The sequence below is a fragment of the Balaenoptera acutorostrata genome, chromosome X, assembly GCF_949987535.1.
Source record: "Balaenoptera acutorostrata chromosome X, mBalAcu1.1, whole genome shotgun sequence".
NCBI lineage: Eukaryota > Metazoa > Chordata > Mammalia > Artiodactyla > Balaenopteridae > Balaenoptera > Balaenoptera acutorostrata.
This window is the reverse complement of record NC_080085.1, coordinates 1528773-1551346: the sequence shown is the minus strand read 5'-3', so window position 1 is coordinate 1551346 and position 22574 is coordinate 1528773. Positions and strand designations below refer to the sequence as shown.

General features: G+C 46.3%; 1 protein-coding gene across 10 annotated transcripts in view; it reads left to right on the top strand.

Moving 5' to 3' along the window:
* Nucleotides 1-22574, top strand: part of DHRSX (dehydrogenase/reductase X-linked) — a 331509-nt gene that overhangs the window by 135351 nt on the left and 173584 nt on the right. For all 10 annotated transcript variants that reach the window (XR_009006655.1, XR_009006656.1, XR_009006658.1 and 7 more), the window contains exon 4: nucleotides 4450-4551. Coding sequence is in view for 2 of the 10 variants with exons in the window: in XM_057538074.1 (XP_057394057.1) it covers nucleotides 4450-4551 (102 nt within the window). In the remaining 8 variants the exon portion in view is untranslated. The remainder of the gene's footprint in view (nucleotides 1-4449; nucleotides 4552-22574) is intronic.

Below are 22574 nucleotides of genomic sequence, written 5' to 3'. Positions count from 1 at the left end.
GTTCTGCTTCCTACCTAGAAAATAGTATCTCACGTCTCAACAGACTTGAGTCTGTCTCTGTCTAGAACGGCCAAGAGGTGTGTATACGTCACGTTTATTTTTAAGTAATGAATTATTATTTTTCTGGTTTACAGGCATTTGATCTGTTTCTGGTGTATTTGTTTCTGCCCATAGAAACAATGCGCATACAGATGTTCTTATACACATCGCCTGGTGGGCAGGGGTGAGACATTTTCTAGGGTATATATGCCTAGGGGTGGAATTGCTCAGTCCAATGCTACACACGTATTCAAGATGATTGTGTAATATTGCATTCTTTTCCAAAGATCTGGACCAGTTTATATTCCAAAGAGCAGTGTAGACACGTATTGATGTATCCTGTATCCTCAGCAACCTTGATAATGCGAGGTCTGACGTTTTGGCCACCTTGGTGGATGTGAAGTGACATCTCCTTCTGGTCTTGATTTGCATTTCCCACTTGCTGTTGAGATAGCACGTCTTTTAGGGTGTGTGTTTGGCATTCAGTTTTCTCCTCTTGGGGAGTGCTTGCTCATGTGTCCTGTCCATTTTTTCATAAGGTTGTTTGTCCTTTTCATGTCACTTTATGGGTGCTCTTCCACCTTCATCTTTTAAATAGAGAAATATAGGGAAAGGTGAGAGGCAGGCTGTGATAATCAAGCTCTTCTCCTTCTGGGTGCATCCTGGTCCTTTGGGGGCCCCTATTCCTTTGGAGTGAAGACAGGGCCAGGACTCCGGAAGCTGCATCCCTGCCTGGCATGGATGTAGCAGCTGGCAGCTCCCCGAATTCGTCTGTGACGGAGCTGGACCATGCTTGCTGCCCTCACACACAGGTAGAGTGAGCCCTGTTCCCCGTTGGGGAGAGGGGGGAGGCAGATTTTCCGGGACCCGCTGGCCCCGTGCACGGGGGCTGTGCTTGGTGTCGGGATATTTGAAAGCTGCCCTCATGCTCACCTGAACCCCCTTCACTATAAACGGTGCCTCTCAGCCTTTCAGGGTCTTGGTGGCCCTAAAATTACCCCTGATAGGTTCCAAAGCGGGCAGTGGTTATGGTGAGATGCACCGAACCAATTCTAGGAGCCCTTTCACGGCAGAAGTCATCTCTGAACAGACAGCTTCTCTAAAAATCATCTTGTGTTTTTCTCGTTCGTGCTTATGTTTATCCCAGTGGAAACGTTTTAATTTACATTTTTGTTCCTGATTTTTTTCATCTCTGAGTATTGATGTGAACGCCCCTCTCCTTCTGGTGCTATTTCTTTGCAGATTTTTGTATCAGAACAAGGCACACTTCATAAAAAGAATAAACTCAGGCTTTTCCCCCCACCCGCGTGTTCTAAATCAGTCAACAGAGGTGGGATTATCTATTTTTTAAAAGTTGGAAAAAATTTGATAAAATACCATGGACACTCCCTGCCTTTTCTGGATGTCGTTCTTTCATTAATTTTTCTATTTCTCCCATATTCGTTGCTCTGATTAGTCCTAATTTCCTTGATTAGGTCCTAACAATCAGTATTTTTCTCGGAAAAGCATTCATTTCCTTGAGATGTTCATATTTTACTTGTAAATCTAGCATATTATTAATATCGTTAGAAGCACACACCTATAATTTTAAAATCTTCTTCCTACAATAGACTCGTCCCTATTTGTAAATTTGCATTTTCAGCCTTGTCAGATATATTATTCACAGTCTTCTCTGGGTCTTTGTTTCTGTCTTTTTTTTGGGGTCTATCGATCTGTCAGATGCTCAGAGACACTCATTTCTCCCATAACCACTTTGGTTCTGTCCACTTCTCCCTGCATTCCCAAGAGTTCCTGAGAAATAGACTGCGATGTTGTGTTATTCTGAGAACATGGCACGTGACTATCGTGACTTCAGATTGACTGAGCGTTGGACCCACAGATAACGATCCATGTTGCCCCATTAATATTTTAGTCCTGAATCATCTCCACCTTATGTCAGTAGGGCCAGCCCTGCTTGGTTTCTGCTTGTTTGCCTGATACTTTTCAGCCTTTTAATTTTCAATCCCTGCTTTAAAAAGCTCTATAATGAATATCCAGAAGAACTCTGAGTGTGGTCTTCCCATAGGAGGCTACCATCTTGGTTTTGCATCCTGACCAGCCCCTTGGGGTTCACTCTTACTCTTTCAAGCTGCACCCCTACCTGTTTCCTGGGTCTCCTGTTTTGCTACCCGGACAACTGGTATACCTCCTATGTTCCAGTCCTCTGCATGGCAGACGTTCTATTTCTTATTTCCTAGGGGTACCTTGACCATTCTCAAAACATCGCAACCTTCATTCTCTAATTATCCAGATAGAAATGAAGGTGTTCGTGATAGCACCCCAGGTAAAATGAAAAATGTCACTTGTGTCTCCTTCTCCCCACCAGGAGCCCTGCTGTGTCAATTACCCCTGTCCCCTCTCACTGCGTGCATTGTTGGGGGGATGTAGCCCCTACTTGGGTTTTAGGTGAGCCCCTAGCGTGCATGAGTCCCCATATCCTGTCAGTGATCAATCCTGGTGCCTCCGCTTGATGGGGTGCAGAGCTCACAGTTTGCAGCTTGTCTTGGGCGTTTCTTTTCTCAGGGATGGAGCCCTTAGAGCCTTCTGGTCTGCAGGGAACAGTCTGCCCTCCTCAGCGGTAGGGCTTGATTTGGGGGCTCATATTCCCTGTGCAGTGTCACCCCCTCGTCCTGGCAGTGATGGTGTTGTAGAGGTGAGGGGTGGGGGGCGGCTCCTGAAAGGATGTAGAAAGTGGGTGCTAATGACAAGAATGGGCAGAAAAGACGCAAAACCCAGTAGCTCCTTCACAAGGCAGCGCTCTCAACGTGGAACATCAGTCCTCATGTTTCTGGTCATTTCTGATCCTTTTCCCCCAAGGAGCAGGGAAAAATCATCTTCTGACATTTCGGAGATCCAGTAACAGTGCTCTATTTCTGGAAGCTGAGTATGTGGATCCACCAATCCTTTTACCATGGGTTCGAGTTATTAGCAGTAGTGTGAGCTTTCCTCTTTTTTTTTTGCATTCTTGGGAGTGTTTCAGGCGAAAGTTAGAACAGTGTGTCAGGAATGCCTATCCAGATGGCACTGTGTTCTAGAGCAGAACTTCCAAACGCCCCGTGGCAAAGCTCCCTTGTCCCCAGTCTGTCACAGCCTGATGCCATTGGAGACAGAATAGAAAGGAATTATGAGAAAAAATACATTTAAGAAACACGCAAAACGGGAGTGCCCAGTGTTGCTTTTTTTTTTTTTTTTTTTAATTACTGGATTCAGCAAACATAAAATGACTTTTTTTTAAAATTTCTAAACACATCCTCCATTTCTGAGCGTGTCCTCTGGCAGACTGGTAACCAACAGGTCACGGTACGGTGGCTGTGCATCGGCCACGCTGCGTAACTCTGACCCAGGAGCATGCCCAGCCCCACCCCCACTGTAATTTTTTAGGGAAAATATTGAAAATATTTTAATAAATATATACAGTCGCTTGTCCTCAGTGGCTGTGTGACTTGGCCCACATAGGTTCCACTCTCCGTGCTCAAGATTATCTTAAAATGTGTCTTCTGAGTGAACACTAACGTATGTGTTCCAAAATAGGTACCTTCCCAAGCGAGTACTTTTGCTGGCTCTCAGGTGTAATTATATTAAAAACTTCCTACAGAAACCACAAACCAACAAAATCCTGCAGGCCTGTCTCACCCCTGAGATACATGGCACAGAAGGTGCTGGTCCTTAGGCTATGGAAGCCGTACTCCCCTCTGTTCCTGGGTCCTGGGACCACGAATGTCCCTGTGAGCATCTTACCAAGAGCTGGGCCTGGGGAGACCCAAAGCGATCCTTCAGCAGAGCCAGCTGCGACAGTGCAAGGACCACACTGCTGCAGAATGACCCAGAAAACTGCCTTCCGCTCAGAAGGGTTGTCTGGCCTAAGTTCCCCTCTGGACCGCAGGATCGTCTTCTGAGCTCACATGGTTGTTGGATGAACTCAGTCCCTGGAGGTTGTAGGTCTGAGGTTCTGACTGTCCTGCTGGCTCTTGGGTGGGAGCTGTTCTCAGCTCCCAGGAGCTGCCCTGAGGGTCTTGCCCCATGGCCCTCTCCCAACGAGGCAACTTATTTCTTCCAGAAAAGCAGGAGAATCTCTCTTCCTCTAGTCTGCTTGCAAGAGGGAATATTATGTAATGAAATACAGTCATAGGGGTGGCATCCCAGGATCTTTGCCGTATAAGAGGACACAGTCCCACCCACACTCAAAAAGAGGGCATCGTCAAGAACGTAACTCATAGAGGGTCTTCATAGAGTATGTTGCCCACAATGGACCTTCGTCTTTTCTCTAATCCAGTGTCACTTCCCAGGAGAGATAGAAGTTAACCTCTTTAAAAATCGTCTAAGCATCTGCGGTAAATTGGAGGTTAACCACGCATTTTTGTCTTTCTCCAGTGGAATTTCTATATTGTGACCTGGCGTCCATGAGGTCTATTCAGCAGTTCGTCCAGAGGTTCAAGATGAAGAAAATCCCGCTCCACGTCCTGGTCAATAACGGTGAGTTCTGGTGAAATCCAGAGGTTAATTCAGACACAGACACGAGCTCTAGCGGTCCTTTGGGAAAGCGGGATTCCCAAGGAAATGTATGTTTCAGTTATTGCCACTGCTTTGTTCCACTGATGTGTTTGGCTTTCGTTATCAGAATAATCAATTTTAGGATGTTGCTTTGAAATGATGTACAGTGTGATGATGTGTCCTGTGGATTTGATACTTTGACAGGTCCACTTGGGCTAAGATGTATGCGGGACATGCAAAGGGTTGGGTGTTTTCACAAGGGTTATTTTATTAAAGCCTCAGTGTGTTTCCATGATGATCATGATCTGGGCTCCAGACCGTCACGCCCAGCTGTCTCTTGACGTCATCCTTACAACCAGCACTCTTCAAACGTACATGTGGGGTCTGCATCTCCCCTCCCCCCGCCTTCCACCTGCCCCCTGGCCACCTTCAACACAGACCACCCAGAGCCCTGCTGTCGGCCATGCTGAGCTCTTAGGAGCATTGGAAACACGTCTGCTTTCTCACTTTCCTGCCCTTTTCCCCGCCTCTCTCTCTCTCTCCCGCTGCTACAGTCAACTTGTTTCATAAAAGTTCATCCAAACTCTCCAAAGAGAAACACAGTGATTAACATCTCCAAACAATAAATACAGAGAACGAAAACGATTTTAAGTATCCTGGAAAACATTTGTGCCAGTAGAATTTAACACATTGCTTTCAGACTTGGAGATCCAGTACATAAAGGAGGCAAATAGTTAAATTGATACAGTAGAGACTTCCCTGGCAGTCCAGTGATTAACGCTCTGTGCTCCCAATGCAGGGGGCACGGGTTCAGTCCCTGGTTGGGGAACTAAGATCCCGCACGCCCCACAGCGCGGCCAAAAATAATTAAATTAATTAAGTAATACAGTAAAAGGCATAGACATAAACAGTGAGTTACAGCCACTATATTTTTTTTCCCAAATAGGTAAAACATTTGTCAAATTATTTGTATTTTGTTTTTTTTTTAATGTCTTTTATTCTCTGTTTTTAAGATTTTCTCTTTACCAGTGTTTTTAAGCAATTTTATGGATTCATTTATTTATTTTGGTCGTGTCCCGTGGCTTGTGGGATCTTAGTTCCCCGACCAGGGATTGAACCCAGGGCCATGGGAGTGAAAGTGCTGAGTCCTAACCACCGGACTGCCAGGGAATTCCCAAATTATTCGTATTTTGGATGGCAGAGAAAACTAGGACCCTTGTGATTATACTGAACCTCCCGTGGATAATCCAGGGTCATTTTCGCATCTAAACATCCTTAACCTAATCCCTTCTCCGAGTCCCTTTTGCTGGCGTCCCTTTTTCTGAGGGACCCTATGCACGATGCCAGGATTAGGGTGTGGGCAGATCTCAAGGCGAGGGAGGATCGTTCCTCCTCCTGAGGCTGTGACACTTGTCCCTCTGATTCCGGCTCCCGAGATCTGCTTGTTGTCATTTCCTCACCTTTCTCTTTGTCTTGTGTATTTCATCTTTCTCCCATAATACTAATGGGGTTGGCGTTCAGGGTCAGGGTCAGATAGAGATACTTCTCCTCAATCCACTTGTTTAATTGGAAATTCTCACTTAAGGGAAAGGCATGGGATATAAACTGTGTCTCCAAAGCTACACGTATGCATCTGTGGGTTTGATGTCTGGGTACCTATGAAACACCTACAACTAATACCGTTTTCCTCTACTTAGCCTGGGAAAGTACTCTGCGTGTCGTTAATGCTGGCAGATCTTCTGGGAAGGTTCAGAATGAATTTAATGTATGCTTGATTGATATTTTTCAAGTTCCCCGAAATGATTATGCCTTAGACCTCTTTGCAGAAATAAATGCTTTCCAAGGACATGGCCATTTGGGATCCTCAGCACTGGGATGGGTTTCCTTTGGTGGGTGTTTATCTGTGTCCTCCTTGCTTAGAAAGAAAACATTGTAAATTGCCACATGTACAGGTGAGTTACATGGAGGGGCCGTGGAGATGTGTCGAACCACACATCTTCTTTCCACATTAAATTTAACACCCTCAGGAATCAGTAACGGCAGCGCGTGCCCGGTATGCTTGCCATCGTGCAGGATTCCTGAGATTTTATAGACACACGCACAACAGAACTGAATATCCGCTGAGGGTCTTTTCTGCAGTTTCAGTACAGCCTTCCATCTGCCAGGAAGTAGGGAAAATTATGTTTCTCAAATCTGATGCCTTTCTCCAACAGATCTCTGCTTTGGGTCAACAGAATTTCAGTGGGAAATATGTCTGTAAAGCACATTTGCTGCAGTGGAGAGAGCTCTCTGGGGAAAACACCATAGGCGAGACATATCAATGTGTTCTCCATAATTCACCCTCGCCCTTAAGTTGTTGTTGTTGTTGTTTTTATAAATTTATTCATTTTATTTGTTTATTTTTGGCTGCATTGGGTCTTCATTGTGGTGCACGGGCTTCTCATTGTGGTGGCTTCTCTTGCTGCGGAGCACGGGCTCTAGGTGCGCGGGCTTCAGTAGTTGTGGCTCGTAGGCTCAGTAGTTGTGGCTCGTGGGCTCAGTAGTTGTGGCATGCGGGCTCAGTAGTTGTGGCTCACGGGCTCTAGAGCGCAGGCTCAGTAGTTGTGGCGCACGGGCTTAGTTGCTCCGTGGCATGTGGAATCTTCCCAGACCAGGGCTCGAACCCATGTCCCCTGCATTGGCAGGCGGATTCTTAACCACTGTGCCACCAGGGAAGCCCAAGTTTTTTGTTTTTTTTTTAAAGGGAAAGCACTTTAAGTAATTTTATTTAGTTTATATACAATGCTCTGTTGACTATTCTGCTCTTTTTTTTAACCATCTTTTTTTACTTGAAGTATAGGTAATTTACAATGTTGTGTTAGTTTCAGGTGTACAGCAAAGTGACTCAGTGATACACACACATGTATATATATGTTCTATTTCAGATTCTTTTCCATTATATGTTATTACAAGATAGTGAATATAGTTCTCTGTGCTATACAGTAGGTCCTTGTTGTTTATTTTATATATAGTAGTGTGTATCTGTTAATCCCAAACTTCTAATTTATGCTCCCCCCTTTTTCCTTTGGAAGCCATAAGTTCTCTATGTCTGCAAGTCTGTTTCTGTTTTATAAATAACTTCATTTGTATTTTTTAAATTCCACACATAAGCGCTATCATATGATATTTGTCTTTCTCTGTCTGACTTCACTTAGTGTGATCATCTCCAGGTCTATCCGTGTTGCTGCAAATGGCATTATTTCATTCTTTTTTATGGCTGAGTAATATTCCATTATATGTATATGCACCACATCTTCTTTATCATTCATCTGTCCATGGACATTTAGGTTGCTTCCATGTCTTGGCTATTGTGAATAGTGCTGCTATGAACATGGGGGTGCGTGTATCTTTTTGAATTAGAGTTTTCTCTGGATATATGCCCAGGAGTGGGATTGTTGGATCCTATGGTAGCTCTATTTTTAGTTTTTTAAGGACCCTCCATACTCTTTTCTGTAGTGGCTACACCAACTTACATTCCCACCAACAGTGTAGGAGGGTTCCCTTCTCTCCACACCCTCTCCAGCATTTATCTGTAGTGCCCTTGAGTTTTGAGATGACTCCAGTCATCCTATGATGGTCCCACGTTCCTCTTCTCTGCAGATTTTAAACCCCGCATGCACGGCTCTCAGGAAGATAACGTTTCTCTGGAAACCAGGACAGAATTGCGTTTGGACCTGGGGAGGCTTGCTGCTGGACCCGCTTTTCACACCCTCTCTCTCCTTTCTGCAGAGAATCTCATCCGCACGTTGGCTGACCTTCAGCCCAGATTTAACCCCTTCATCCAGATCTTGCCTCTGAGCTCAGGACCTCTTGTTTCTGCTCAGTGCCCCAGAGGCACCTCAGGGCGACAGAACCCTTGTGGGATTCCTGAGCCCCTAAAGGACACTGGCTCTTGGGAAAATCCATTTCCTTACTGTTCCCAGCTTCGTCGTCCGAATTCCTAAGCTCGTGGCCCCTTCCTGCATCTTCAAAGCGAGCACAACAGCACCTTCAAATCGCCCTCTCCCTCCAACCTCTGCTTCTGTCCTCACACCTCCTTCTCTGAGTCTGACCCCCTGCCTCCCTGCTATAAAGGACTGTGAAATTACACTGGGCTCACCCAGGGTCAGCGCCCCAGGTCAAGGTCCTTGATGTATTCATATCTGCAGACTCCCTTTTGCCAGGTAAGGCGGCATAGTCACAGGTTCCAGAGATTAAAACATGAACATTTTGGGGAACATTATTCTGTCCCCGACACAGGGATTAGGACATGGACATTTTGGGCAACATTATTCTGCCCACCACACGGGGATCAGGATGTGGACATCTCTTGGGGACATTATTCTGTCCCCGACACAGGGATTAGGACGTGGACGTCTCTTGGGGACATTATTCTGTCCCCGACACAGGGATTAGGACGTGGACATCTCTTGGGGACATTATTCTGTCACCGACACAGGGATTAGGACGTGGACGTCTCTTGGGGACATTATTCTGTCCCCGACACGGGGATTAGGACGTGGACGTCTCTTGGGGACATTATTCTGTCCCCGACACGGGGATTAGGACGTGGACGTCTCTTGGGGACATTATTCTGTCCCCGACACAGGGATTAGGACGTGGACATCTCTGGGGACATTATTCTGTTCCCGACACGGGGATTAGGACGTGGACATCTCTGGGGACATTATTCTGTCCCCGACACGGGGATCAGGACGTGGACATCTCTGGGGACATTATTCTGTCCCCGACACAGGGATTAGGACGTGGACATCTCTGGGGACATTATTCTGTCCCCGACACAGGGATTAGGACATGGACATCTCTGGGGACATTATTCCGTCCCCGACATGGGGATTAGGACGTGGACGTCTCTTGGGGACATTATTCTGTCCCCGACACAGGGATTAGGACGTGGACATCTCTGGGGACATTATTCTGTCCCCGACACAGGGATTAGGACGTGGACATCTCTGGGGACATTATTCTGTCCCCGACACGGGGATTAGGACGTGGACGTCTCTTGGGGACATTATTCTGTCCCCGACACAGGGATTAGGACGTGGACATCTCTGGGGACATTATTCTGTCCCCGACACAGGGATTAGGACGTGGACATCTCTGGGGACATTATTCTGTCCCCGACACGGGGATTAGGACGTGGACGTCTCTTGGGGACATTATTCTGTCCCCGACACAGGGATTAGGACGTGGACATCTCTGGGGACATTATTCTGTCCCCCACACCCACCTTCTTGGTGATTCACAGGCAGGAACCACAGAGTGATAAACAAGAGCCCTTGACCTCGTGCAAATCATTCTCTAGCCAAGGAGACAAACATTAAACAAAGACTTATTCTGTGAAATGCCTGACCCTAGAAAATGTCTCTTACAGTGTGACACAGGGTCGTGTAAAGAGAAGACGGCATCATCAGGCGTGATTAAATTAAATTCCACGCGTGGAATTTCCCAGCCCGGACTCCTCCGAACGCCATTTCCGAGACTCGGAAATGGGAGCCCAGTTATTACAGGATGATTGGCTGAAATCACACGTGACGTTTGCTCCTGTCGTGTGGTACCCTTTATCTTTCAGAACGTTGGCCGGGTTGGGCACATTCTTGGCTCTGTAGGGGTTTTTTTCTTTGCAGACTTAGGACGGTTCTTCTCGGAAGCCCGTCTGGGTCCCTGTAGGGAGGAGCCCGGTTCTGGAGGACTTGGAAGTAACAGCCCCTGTGGGTTCAGACAGAAACTTCCAGGAACGACGTGCCCGGGGGCGGAGGTTATACTGGTGCCCATAATGGATGCCCACTCCCCACGGTGCTGGGCAGGAAGGCTGTAGGATGGACACGCCCTAGAGGACAAAAAGAGGATCCCTCCTTTGCAGAGCCTCTGTGTCTCTTGGAGATGCCACAGGACCACAGAAGTGTTGGCAGCCCCGGGACTTAGGAAGGGGCATCCCTTTCTGGTACCCAGGATGGGTGGATGGCTCCAGGGATAAATGCCCCTTGGGCCAGGGATTAGCCAGGATGGTCCAGTCCAGACTGACAGTGGATTCATTTCCAGCCCAGTGTGCCCGGGGCTCGGGGCAGACTTAGCTGATTTGGGGGAAGTGAAGGATTTTGTCATTCATCTCGTGGCTTGGTTTGTACACGAGGGTTTATCTTTGCTGTGTTCAAACGACAGTTCTGAAGGGATGGCTATTGGGGAGATTCTGAGTCAGCAGATGCCAGTGGGCTTCCCAACTACAGGACTTCTCAGAGGGGAACCCTGTCGATGGTACTGTTGGTGTCCAGGAGGGTCTGCAGAGTTTCTTAAGACGATACGCCTGGGACCCTCCTCTGGGATATTAACTCCTCCCCCCCACCCCGCCCCAAGGTGATTGGTTCAGAGGAGTTGGGTTAATAGGACAAACTGCTGCTCGCCCATCAACTCTCATGGAAAACAGCCCCAGCTGTGTCCCGCAGAGAAGACGTCCAGGGGCCACGTCTAGTTAGACTTCGTGCTCTGCATTTCTAAAATTTATTCCTAAAGAGAGCAATCAGGATTTTGCAAACGTTTGGTATTTCAGACGCGGAATATTTCTGCACTCGCTAGTGTGACATGGATAGAACCAGACCGCCTCTCTCTGGCTGTGGGGAACTCAGGAGAGAAGCTGAGGGTTTATCCACCCCAAGAATGATCTGCGTCCTGCCGGGGTGGTCAATATTTATCATTTATTCACATCAATATTGATTTATCTCGTTTCCCATCCCTGTGCCAGCACTCGGGTAGATTTGTAACCAGCCCTCAGGACTTCTGCTTTAGCTTTGTAGAAGTTGTCCCCATGACGCGCGTGGATATATTTCTCAAGATCAAGAATTACTAAACATTATGTTTTTCCCTCCAAATAAATATGTCCGTGGTAACCCTGAAAAATCACAAAAGATGCTTGCCTGGCCAGATACATAGGAACCCAGTTTTCGGTATAGTTCTTCATTTGTTCATGAATCCGTATCCTAAGTCAGCATGGAGAGCCAGGGACCGGGTACCCTTAGAGCCAGTCTTCCCGGCAGTGGCCGCCATGGCCTTGGCACCGACAGGGAGGGTGGTCAAGAAAGCAGGGAGTCGGGGCCCAGTCCTCGGGGGAGGGGCGCAGATGCCCGAATACTTTCCTTATTTACGTGCCCGGCGTTTCCTCTGAGAAAGAGGTGTCTGATGTGTCCCTTGGGAAACCGGTGACTCACCGTGCGTGCCTTTATCCTTGGAGGGTCGGATGTGAGTATGCGTGGACCACTCCTCGTGAGCGCCTTCTCTTTCTCTCCCAGGGTCTGTGCCTCCCCGAGGGGACCGTTTCCCGCTGTGTCGTGCTTTCCAGGGCGCCGCTCCTGTCTTTGGGAGTGGAAGGCCCTTGGCTTCTCCTGTGCTGGTGGGGGAGCTCGCAAGGGCTGTTGGACGTGATTGACGCGGATTCCATAAGTGCCGCAGGAGTACAGGAGGCTGCCCATCCCGTGTCCCCGCTCAAGGGCCTCCTCCTTCCAAAGCCCTTCCTGAGCGTCCAGGAAGTGGGTCCAAAAATGCAGTGGTTTTCTAATTACCCAAATGCTCCAGCATCACTTAATTCCGGAGCTCTTTTTTTAAAATTTTTATTGAAGTATAGTTGATTTACAACGTTGTGTTAGTTTCAGGTGTACAGCAAAGTGCATCAGTTATGCATACACATGTATGCACTCTTTTTTAGATTCTTTTCCCATATAGGCCATATAGAGTATTAAGTAGAGTTCCCTGTGCTATACAGTAGGTCCTCGTTGGTTATGCATTTTAAATATAGCCGTGTGTACATGTCACTCCCAATCTCTCAATTCATCCCCCACCTTCCCCGCTTGGTAACTATAAGTTTGTTCTCTACATCTGTGTGTCTGTATCTGCTTTGCACATAAGTTCATCTCTACCGTTTTTCTAGATTCCACATATACGTGATATCATATGATATTTGTCTTTCTCTGTCTGTCTGACTTCACTCAGTATGATCATCTCTAGGTCCATCCATGTTGCTGCAAATGGTATTTCATTCTTTTTTTTATGGCTCAGTAACACTCCATTGTATATATGTACCACATCTTGTTTATCTGATCCTCTCTTGATGGACACTTAGGTTGCTTCCATGTCTTAGCTATTGTAAACAGCACTGCTGTGAACATTGGGGGGCATGTATCTTTTCGAACCAGAGTTTTGTCTGGATATATGCCCAGTCGTGCGATTGCTGGATCAGACGGTAGCTCTGTGTTTAGTTTTTTAAGGAACCTCCATCCTGTTCTGCATAGTAGCTGCACCAACTTACATTCCCGCCAACAGTGTAGGAGGGTTCCCTTTTCTCCACACCCTCTCCGGCGTCTATTATGTATAGACTTGTCGATGATGGAGCAGTTTTATCCTCAGACTGTGCATGGGATGGGTTTTAGCCACTTTGCTCTGTAAGAGGGTGACATGTCCTCCCGTCTGCAATTTCTTTGATTGCCCTCTGGTTTCACGGTGAGTCAATGATAAAATTGTCTCCTTTTCAGAAGGGTTTTCTGGGTGGGAGGAGATTTTGTTTTTGATGCACCCTCCCCGAGAGGACGCACGCTCCTCCCGCCTTTCTTTGATGTCTTTTTGGAAATAGTGCAACACAGGAGCTCTTAGCAGAGTTGGGCGTTTCTGATCCCCTGGCCCCAGGTGTCCTGGCTGTGCTTATAGCGGGTCCCCAGGCGGTATTTCTAGTCCGAATAGTTGCTCGTTGGGGAAATACCCTCAGTAAGTGGTGGCATCTCTGCCGTGGCCACGGGGCGTGGGGTGGTCTGTCCTCTGTGGTAACAGGGAGATGACAGTATTGGAAACAGAGGATGAGGGTGACCTGTGGACCTGTCCCCATGATGCTCTAGCCAGTGTTTTCTCCATTGACTTAAGGATGATTTTCGACACACTCATGTGCTCTTTGAAGCTCGACATTTTCACTGGCCCAGGATGTGACTGTGCTCAGTACCCCTAAGCACTCAGCCCCAGCACCCGGGTCCTGCTGGGCTGACAAACACTTGGGTTCATTGCCACCCCCAGTCCTGCCTCGGATCACAGGCTTCCCTCCATCTATAGATTTTCCCCGAGACATGTGGACACCTCCTTTCCTGGTCGCGTTCTGTAGGTGGATTCAGAACCCTCATCCCTTTCCAGAATCTTCTATCCTTCTTTCCGAACATTTTTGCATTCCTCTGTTGACTGCCTTGGTTGCCCGCTTCCAGACATCTTTACTTTTGCATTTTTAGTTCCGCTGATGGTAAAGTCTCTCTGGATTCCAAAGTTGTGGCAGACCCCAGCTCTGGAGGTAGGTTTCGTGGTCAGCCCTGGAGTGGCGGTGGATTGTCTGCGAGAGTTTTCTAAGATGTTGCTCGTGTTCTGGACTTAAACCTTCATGTAGCCATTGGGCACCAGCTAGAATATACCCTTCTCTCTCTCTCTCTCTCTCTCTCTCTCTCTCTCTCTCTCTCATTCCCTGCCCCTCTCTTTTCCTCTGTAAGGCAAATAACTCTCTCTCATCCTCTCCTGATTAGGACACATCTTTTTTTTTTTTTCCTCTCTCTATAAGGAATAACACATGGTTTATTTTTAAGTAGAAGACTTTATTTTGAGTAATAATATACATATCATTCATGCCATTTACTTTTCACGGTGCGTTGCTATGTATGGAAATAGACAGGGAAAAAATAAACGTTAGAAATACCTAAGCATGGAAATACACAGGCAAAGAAGATATTTGATATATTTCCTTGAGCAAGCATCATAGACCAGTGTCCATTAGAAAAGCATGAAAACCATGCAAAGAGTCTGCCCACATCCCAGCAGGCAAGTGCAAACAGTACATGTTATAGTTTCTTGGACACAAAACGTATACGTTTTCCTTGGATTGGAAACATCCTACAGACGAGTGGCTTGGCTTTTCTATGCAAGGCAAAAATTATCTATACAAGTAAAAACAGTGGGGGAATTTCCTGGCAGTGCACTGGTTAAGACTCTGTGCTTTCACTGCCAGGTCTTGGGTTCGATACCTGGTCGGGGAGCTAAGATCCCGCAAGCTGTGAGGCACAGACAAAAAATTAAAAAAAAACAGGTACAAAGTGTAGAAGCCACCTGTGACGATGAGATATTCCAGGCCACAGACGTGTGTCCACTCACCAAGCGAATGCATCCATCAAGAGCAGATTTTTTTTTTTGGCTGCGCTGTGCAGCTTTGCGGGATCTTAGTGCCCCGACCAGGGATCGAACCCGTGTCCCCTGCAGTGGAAGTGTGGAGTCTCAACCACTGGACTGCCAGGGAAGTCCATAGCAGATATTTTTTATGGCTCCTTTTCCTGTGTTTCAGTTCGCAGAGGCTGCTGTTTTCACGGATGGTCACTAACAAGGGTGACCATTTGAAGTCCTGACGTGACATCATCCCTTTATCCATTTAAAAAATACAAGTGCGGTGACGTGGGTGAACCATTAAAATCTCTCCCTCAGCACCCGCCAGACGTTCAACAAATATTATTGTTGCAGTTAGATCTGCTACCCAGGGAGCTGTCTAGGACATTTTGCTTTAAAAATGGAAGCCAGGGACTTCCCAGGTGGTCCAGTGGTTAAGACTTCGCCTTCCAATACAGGGGGTGCGGGTTCGATCCCTGGTCGGCGAACTAAGATCCCGCATGCCTTGTGGCCAAAAAACCAAAACGTAAAACAGAAGTAATATCGTCACAGATTCAATAAAAGACTTTTTAAAAAAATGGTCCACATTAAAAAAAAATCTTAAAAAAAAAGAAACCAACGTGATTATTCTCAGCATCTCACTTTATCGTGGGCTTAGTCGTGGGCAGGGACCCCGGAAGTTTGGGGGTCCAGCCTCCATGGGGCTGTAGTCCTCACGCAGCTTCCCCGGTGGATGAACCCCAGGATGGGCTAGAAGCTTCTGGAACACGGTGGGTGGGCAGCTGTATGCGTGGCAGCAATGTCCTTGCTGTTGCTTTAAAAATATGTTTTCCCCAACGATGCTATTTCCGCCCAGACCTTGCTCAGATGACCGTGATGATTTCCCAGCTCACCTTGAACTCGGGCTGTGCCCGGACCGTCCTCACTGTCGCTCGGGGTCAGTGAGTTTCTGCTAGAATCTGTCAGCAGAGCTTGTATGCAACGACGATCCGTGTTGGCATGTCCCCAGGGCTGCGTCATTGCTGCACATGTCTTGTCTCGTACATTCTCGTTAGGAAATACGTAATACGGAGTGGAGTGGATGGAAAAGGTATAGCCGTAAGGAGATCGGGGAGGGGTTGCCCTTCAGCTCAGGTCACCGTGAACCAGACCACGGGTGCCCCAGCGAAAATGAACACGGCTGAGTCCGGCTGTTCTGCCCCAGCGGGGTGAGACCCAGAGTTGGTGCAGCTGTACCAGCGTCTGGCTGACCCGAGCCTCCTGGCTGTTTTCTCTGCTGTCAACGTCCAAGGAATCAGAGACCATCGTAAGCAAGTGACAACCAGCACCAGCTTCCTTTTACTGTATAATGTTATCCTCAACTCACCAGGCTGAAGCCCGGGAAGTCACCGCGGGTTACCACCCCCAGATTCAGGCCATCATTCCTGCTGACTCCATGTCCCCTTCACATGCCCCTGCTCCGTGATGTGGGGCATTTTCCAGTGGATTTTGACACTTGGAAGGGCATGTCTAGTGGCTGCCAGTTTGTCCCAGGAGATGGAGCTCTCTAGCCTGGACTTGACCGTTTCGGCGTGCACAGACCACTCCCCGATCCTAGTGGCTCAAAATAACCGTTTCCTTTTTAAATTTTTATTTATATTTATTGAAGTACAGTGGATGTACAATATTATATAAGGTACAGGTATACAGTGTAGCGATTCACAAGTTTTAAACATTATACTCCATTTGTAGGTGTTATGAAATATTGGCTATGTTCCCCATGCTGTACGTATATCCTTGTAGCTTATTTATTTTATGCATAATAGTTTGTACCTCTTAATCCCCTCCCCCATCTTGCCCCTCCCCCTTCCCTCTCCTCACTGGGAACCACTGGTTTGTTCTCTCCACCTGTGAATTGGCTTCTTTTTTGTTATATTCACTAGTTTGTTGCATTTTTTAGATTCCACATATAAGTGATATCCTATAGTATTGGTCTTTGTCTGGCTTATTTCACGAAGTATAATCATCTCTAGGTCCATCCACGTTGCTGCAAACGGCATTATTTCATTGTTTTTTTTATGGCTGAGTCGTATTCCATTGTATATACGTACCACATCTTCTTTATCCACTCCTCTGTCTTTGGACACTTAGGTGGTTCCCATGTCTTGGCTATTGTAAACAGTGCTGGTATCAAAATAACCATTTTGCTTGCATTTTGGGCAGTCATCACTCTGGTCCTCCCATGGGGTTGCACCTGGGCCGCCATTGTCTGACGGGTCAACCAGGGCCAGATGTCCAGGGTGGCTTTCTCCTGTGGCGGGAAACTGGTCCTGCCTGTTGCCTGACCTCAGCTGAGCTGGTCGACCAGATCCCCACGTGTGGTCTCCTCACCAAAATAGTGATCTTAGAACTGCCAGCCTTCTCTAGTGAAGCTGGCTGTGCCCAGAAAGACAGAATTCTGAAAAGCGGAAGCTCCGGGGTCTTTCTGAGCATGCCCTTGGACGTTGTATGACATTGTCACTGCCACTGCGTTCGACTCATGACAGCAAAGTTCATGAGGCTGCCAGGATTTGAGGAATGCAATACAGACTCCGTCTCCTGAGGAAACAGGTGTCAAACGAATGTGCAGGCTGGTTGTCCAGCTGCTTGGAGGCTGCTGTCCCTTTCAACCAGCCTCACATCAGCTGAGTGCCCTGGATGCACGGGTCTGTCCTGCGCTGAGAGCTGCCTGCGCTGCAGGCACTGACAGAGCTCATTGATCCAGCTCCGTCCCACTAACTGAGGCAATCATGGAAACGTATCACCAGGGAAGTGTGTGCGTTTTCTCTAAATGCCAGACCTTATGTCCACTTGACAACCAAAAAGCCTGTGTTTCTTCTGGATGACTTCGGAAGGGCACCCTGACATGCTCTTCAGAAACGTTTTTAAAATTAAAAAAAATTTTTAATTTATTTTGGCCATGCCATGTGGCGTGTGGGATCTTAGTTTCCCAACCAGGGATCGAACCCACGTCCCGTGCATTCCAAGGTGGATTCTTTACCGCCGGACCGCCAGGGAAGTCCAGAAACATTTTTTTTAATGTTTTATCTATTTATTTATTTTTATACTTATTTTTGGCTGTGTTGGGTCTTCGTTTCTGTGCGAGGGCTTTCTCTAGTTGTGGCAAGTGGGGGACACTCATCGCGGTGCACGGGCCTCTCATTATCGCGGCCTCTCTTGTTGCGGAGCACAGGCTCCAGACGCGCAGGCTCAGTAGTTGTGGCTCACGGGCCCAGCTGCTCCACGGCACGTGGGATCCTCCCAGACCAGGGCTTGAACCCGTGTTCCCTGCATTGGCAGGCAGATTCTCAACCACTGCGCCACCAGGGAAGCCCCCAACATTTTTTTATACCTTACTTTTTATTGACCACAAGACATTTTAGAATATTTTTGAGCCTAATATCATATAATCTCAACAAATTCATTTGACTGTGAAAGTCGTAACAAAGTGTCTCATCTCAGAATGACACAAGTTTAGAGACCAGGCATGCTGGGGAATATAGGTCTGTAGCTGAGGAAACCTATTTTTGGTTACATAGTGGTCCTGGGGAAAAAGAGAATCATAGGGTTTAGAGTTAAAATAATGGATTTTAATCCTGTAGTAACCTAAATGGGAAAAGAATTTGAAAAAGAATAGATACGCATATATGTATCACTGAATCACTTTGCTGTACACCTGAAACCAACACAACATTGTTAATCAACTGTGCCCCAATATAAAAGTTAAAAATAAAAAAATAAAATCATCCTTTGACCTAAACAAAAAAAAAGGATTTTTAGTTCTAATTCTATAATTTACTGGCTGTGTGAACTTTGCCAAGCCACTTGACTTTTTGTTGTTTTAAATTTATTAAATTTATTTATTTATGGCTGTGTTGGGTCTTCGTTTCTGTGCGAGGGCTTTCTCTAGTTGCGGCGAGCGGGGGCCACTCTTCATCGCGGTGCGCGGGCCTCTCACTATCGCGGCCTCTCTTGTTGCGGAGCACAGGCTCCAGACGCGCAGGCTCAGTAGTTGTGGCTCACGGGCCCAGTTGCTCCGCGGCATGTGGGATCCTCCCCGACCAGGGCTCGAACCCGTGTCCCCTGCACTGGCAGGCAGATTCTCAACCACTGCACCACCAGGGAAGCCCGACTTTTTGTTGTTTTAATGGAAAGGCATTTTATTTTAAATATAGCTGTGTGAACCTGTCAGTCCCAAACTCCCAATCTGTTTTGTTCATCGAATTTTAGCGGCTGTAGGTATATTTGAACACACACTCCGTTGAGTGCCTAAGACACGTGTAGCTGGTTTTTCTCGTGTCTGTGGCCTCTGTCCATGCGGTGCTGTACTCATGATGTTTGACAGTCATCAGCGCAGGGGATAAAGTTTCAACATCCTGGAGGTTTCTGGGGAGAGCTGGGTGTGGAGGGAAGAGGCGAGTGTGGCCAGGGCGCATGTGAGGGTGAGACACCGCACACCTGAACTCCCCGTCTTCTCGTTTCTGCGTCTGGAGCCCCGTCTCCCGTCTCGGTTCCTCTTCCATCCTTGTCTGTGGAAGCTGCCATCAGCCTGCAGCCTCCCTACAGCTTTGTGTTTGAAACGTGACCACCTTGCGACGCCCAGAGCACTTGGCCGGCGCTGTGAAAGCCAGAGCCTGAATCAGGTGTTTTCTTTGCCTCAGGAACCTCAGAACCTGCAGTGGGGATGTATGGGGTCCTGAAACCCAGGGTGGATCCTACCTGGGACCTGAGTGTGGAGGGACATGCAGTGTGGCCTGTGTGGCCCGGGAGGGGCCTCACAGTGCAGCTGGGAAAACTGTCCACAGACACAGTTACTCAGACACGAATGCATGTACGGAGAATGACATGTAGAAACGTATACACGGGCACATACAAATATATATATATACACACACACATATACAAATACAAAATATATACATGTAGAAATACACATCCATATAAAATACACACACATCAACAAACACATAGACATACAAATGCATATACGGAGAATGACATGTAGAAATGCATACAAGGGCACATACAAATATGTATATATATACATATATACAAATATAAAATATATACATATAGAAATACACATCCATATAAAATACACACACATCAACAAACACATAGACATGCAAATGCATATACGGAGAATTACATGTAGAAATACATACAAAGGCACATACAAATATATATATATATATATATATATACATGCACACATATACAAATACAAAATATATACACATAGAAATACACATCCATATAAAATACACACACATCAACAAACATACACATATACAAATGCATATACGGAGAATTACATGTAGAAATGCATACAAGGGCACATACAAATATGTATATATATACATATATACAAATATAAAATATATACATATAGAAATACACATCCATATAAAATACACAACAAACACATACACATATACAAATGCATATTCAGAGAATTACATACAGAATTGCATATACCTGCAAATGCAAATATACGTACATTATACAAATACAAAGTATATACATGTAGAAATACACATCCATATAAAATACACACACATCAACAAACACATACACGTATACAAATGCATATGTGGAGAATTACATGTAGAAATGCATACACAGGCACATACAAATATATATATATATATATACACATACACACATATACAAATACAAAATATACACATATAGAAATACACATCGATATAAAATACACATCAACAAACATGTATACAAATGCATATATAGAGAATTACATATAAAATCGCATACACAGGCACATACAAATATATATATATATACACACACACATATACAACTACATACATATAGAAATACACATCCATATAAAATACACATCAACAAACACATATACAGATGCATACATGGAGAATTACATGTAGACATGCATACACAGGTACATACAAATATATATGTATACATATACGAATACATCCATATAAAATACACACACATCAACAAACACATACACATATACAAATGCATATACAGAGAATTACATGTAGAAATGCATATACAGCCGCATACAAATGTACATATACATATGCAAATACAAATATGTCTATACATCCATGTAAACAAACATATCAATACAAACATAAACATATACACATATGCAAATGCATATACCCAGAGAAGTGTATACACATGCAAGTACAAACACATGTACATATGCATACAAAAATATATATGCATATGTGCATAAAAATCATACACATATGCAAAACAACTTGAAAATTAAAATATATATGCAAATACAAAAGCCTATGTGGATGAATATAAAACTGTAAATACACGTATGCATGCATTGCACATAAACACACGTGCAAATGCATAGTTGACTGTGAACAGTTACACATAGGCAAATAACTCTGCTCATATACTTACAAATATGTACACATACACACATGCATATGCATGTGTTATATGCAAATGCAGGCATTCATGCAAGTACATATACATGTACATCTGCAATGCAAATTCATAGACATGCATATACAATATATGCAAAAGAAAACACATGTATAAGTTGATAGGCATTTATAAACATGTGCATGCAAATACACACACAGATACACATACAAACGCATAAACATGTATGTGTATAAATGTGTGCATGTGCACGTGTCCAAATACATATAAACACATACACGATACACGTATGTATACACAGACATATACAAATGCATCTAGAATAAGCATACGAATACACACAGAATTACATGCACGAATAAAATGCACACACACACACAGGCAGGCAGTACGCACACACACCTAGACACACACATAGAGAAACACACGTGCAAGCCTGCTGGCTGCTCTAGGAGATGGAACCATATGGGCCGGGCATGTGTTCTGCCCATCACCTGTGTGCTGGCCTCTGTGGGAGGGACTTAGGGACAGGGATTTAGATGACCTTTGCCCCCCACTGGAGGGCAGGCCTGGGTGTCCCAAACTGACGGGTAGAATGCACGGAGCCCCAGGACATGCTTCACAAATGTGTTTATGGGCCAATGGCTGACAGGCCGGCTGGGGCCTGCAGTGGGGACGTTCCCCAAAGGGCACCTGAGGGATGAATTCACTTCTGGGGTTCACCTGAATGAGGGGCTGCCGTGGCAACGTGAGTTTGGGGAACAGGGCTCTGTCCACCCGCCTGTGGACCATAGGACAGCGTCACCCCCCAGTGTCCCAGCTGTGCTGCCCACGCCTCAGACCAGGCCCCTGGCATCTGCGGATGGCTGTTCCCATCCCATCCAGAAGAGTGACTGGCCTGGGGGACACTGTTGGGTGACTCAGGACAGTCTCACTTTCTGGGGGGTCCTGCTGTTTTGTCATCATTTACAAGCTTGGGACATCGAAGGGCAGAGTTTGAGAGCAGGAAGGGGTCTTGTTGGTCTTTTGGCATCTTCCCCACCGTGTACAGAGCAGGAAACTGAGGCAGGAAGGTGGGGCAGCAGCCAGGACCAGAGCCACCCTCCTGGCGCTGGGCAGGTACCCCATCCACCTGGGGGGCAGCGCCGCCATCCCATCCCACCTCCTCCCCTCCCATCTCGTCTCATCCCATGTCATCCAAACCATCTCATCTCCTCCCATCCCACCTCATCCCATCCCCTCCCATCCTATCCCATCCCATCCCATCCCCTCCCCTCCCATCCCATCCCATCTCATCTCATCTCATCCCATGTCATCCAAACCATCTCATCTCCTCCCATCTCATCCCATCTCATCCCATCCCATCCCATCCCATCCCATCCCAT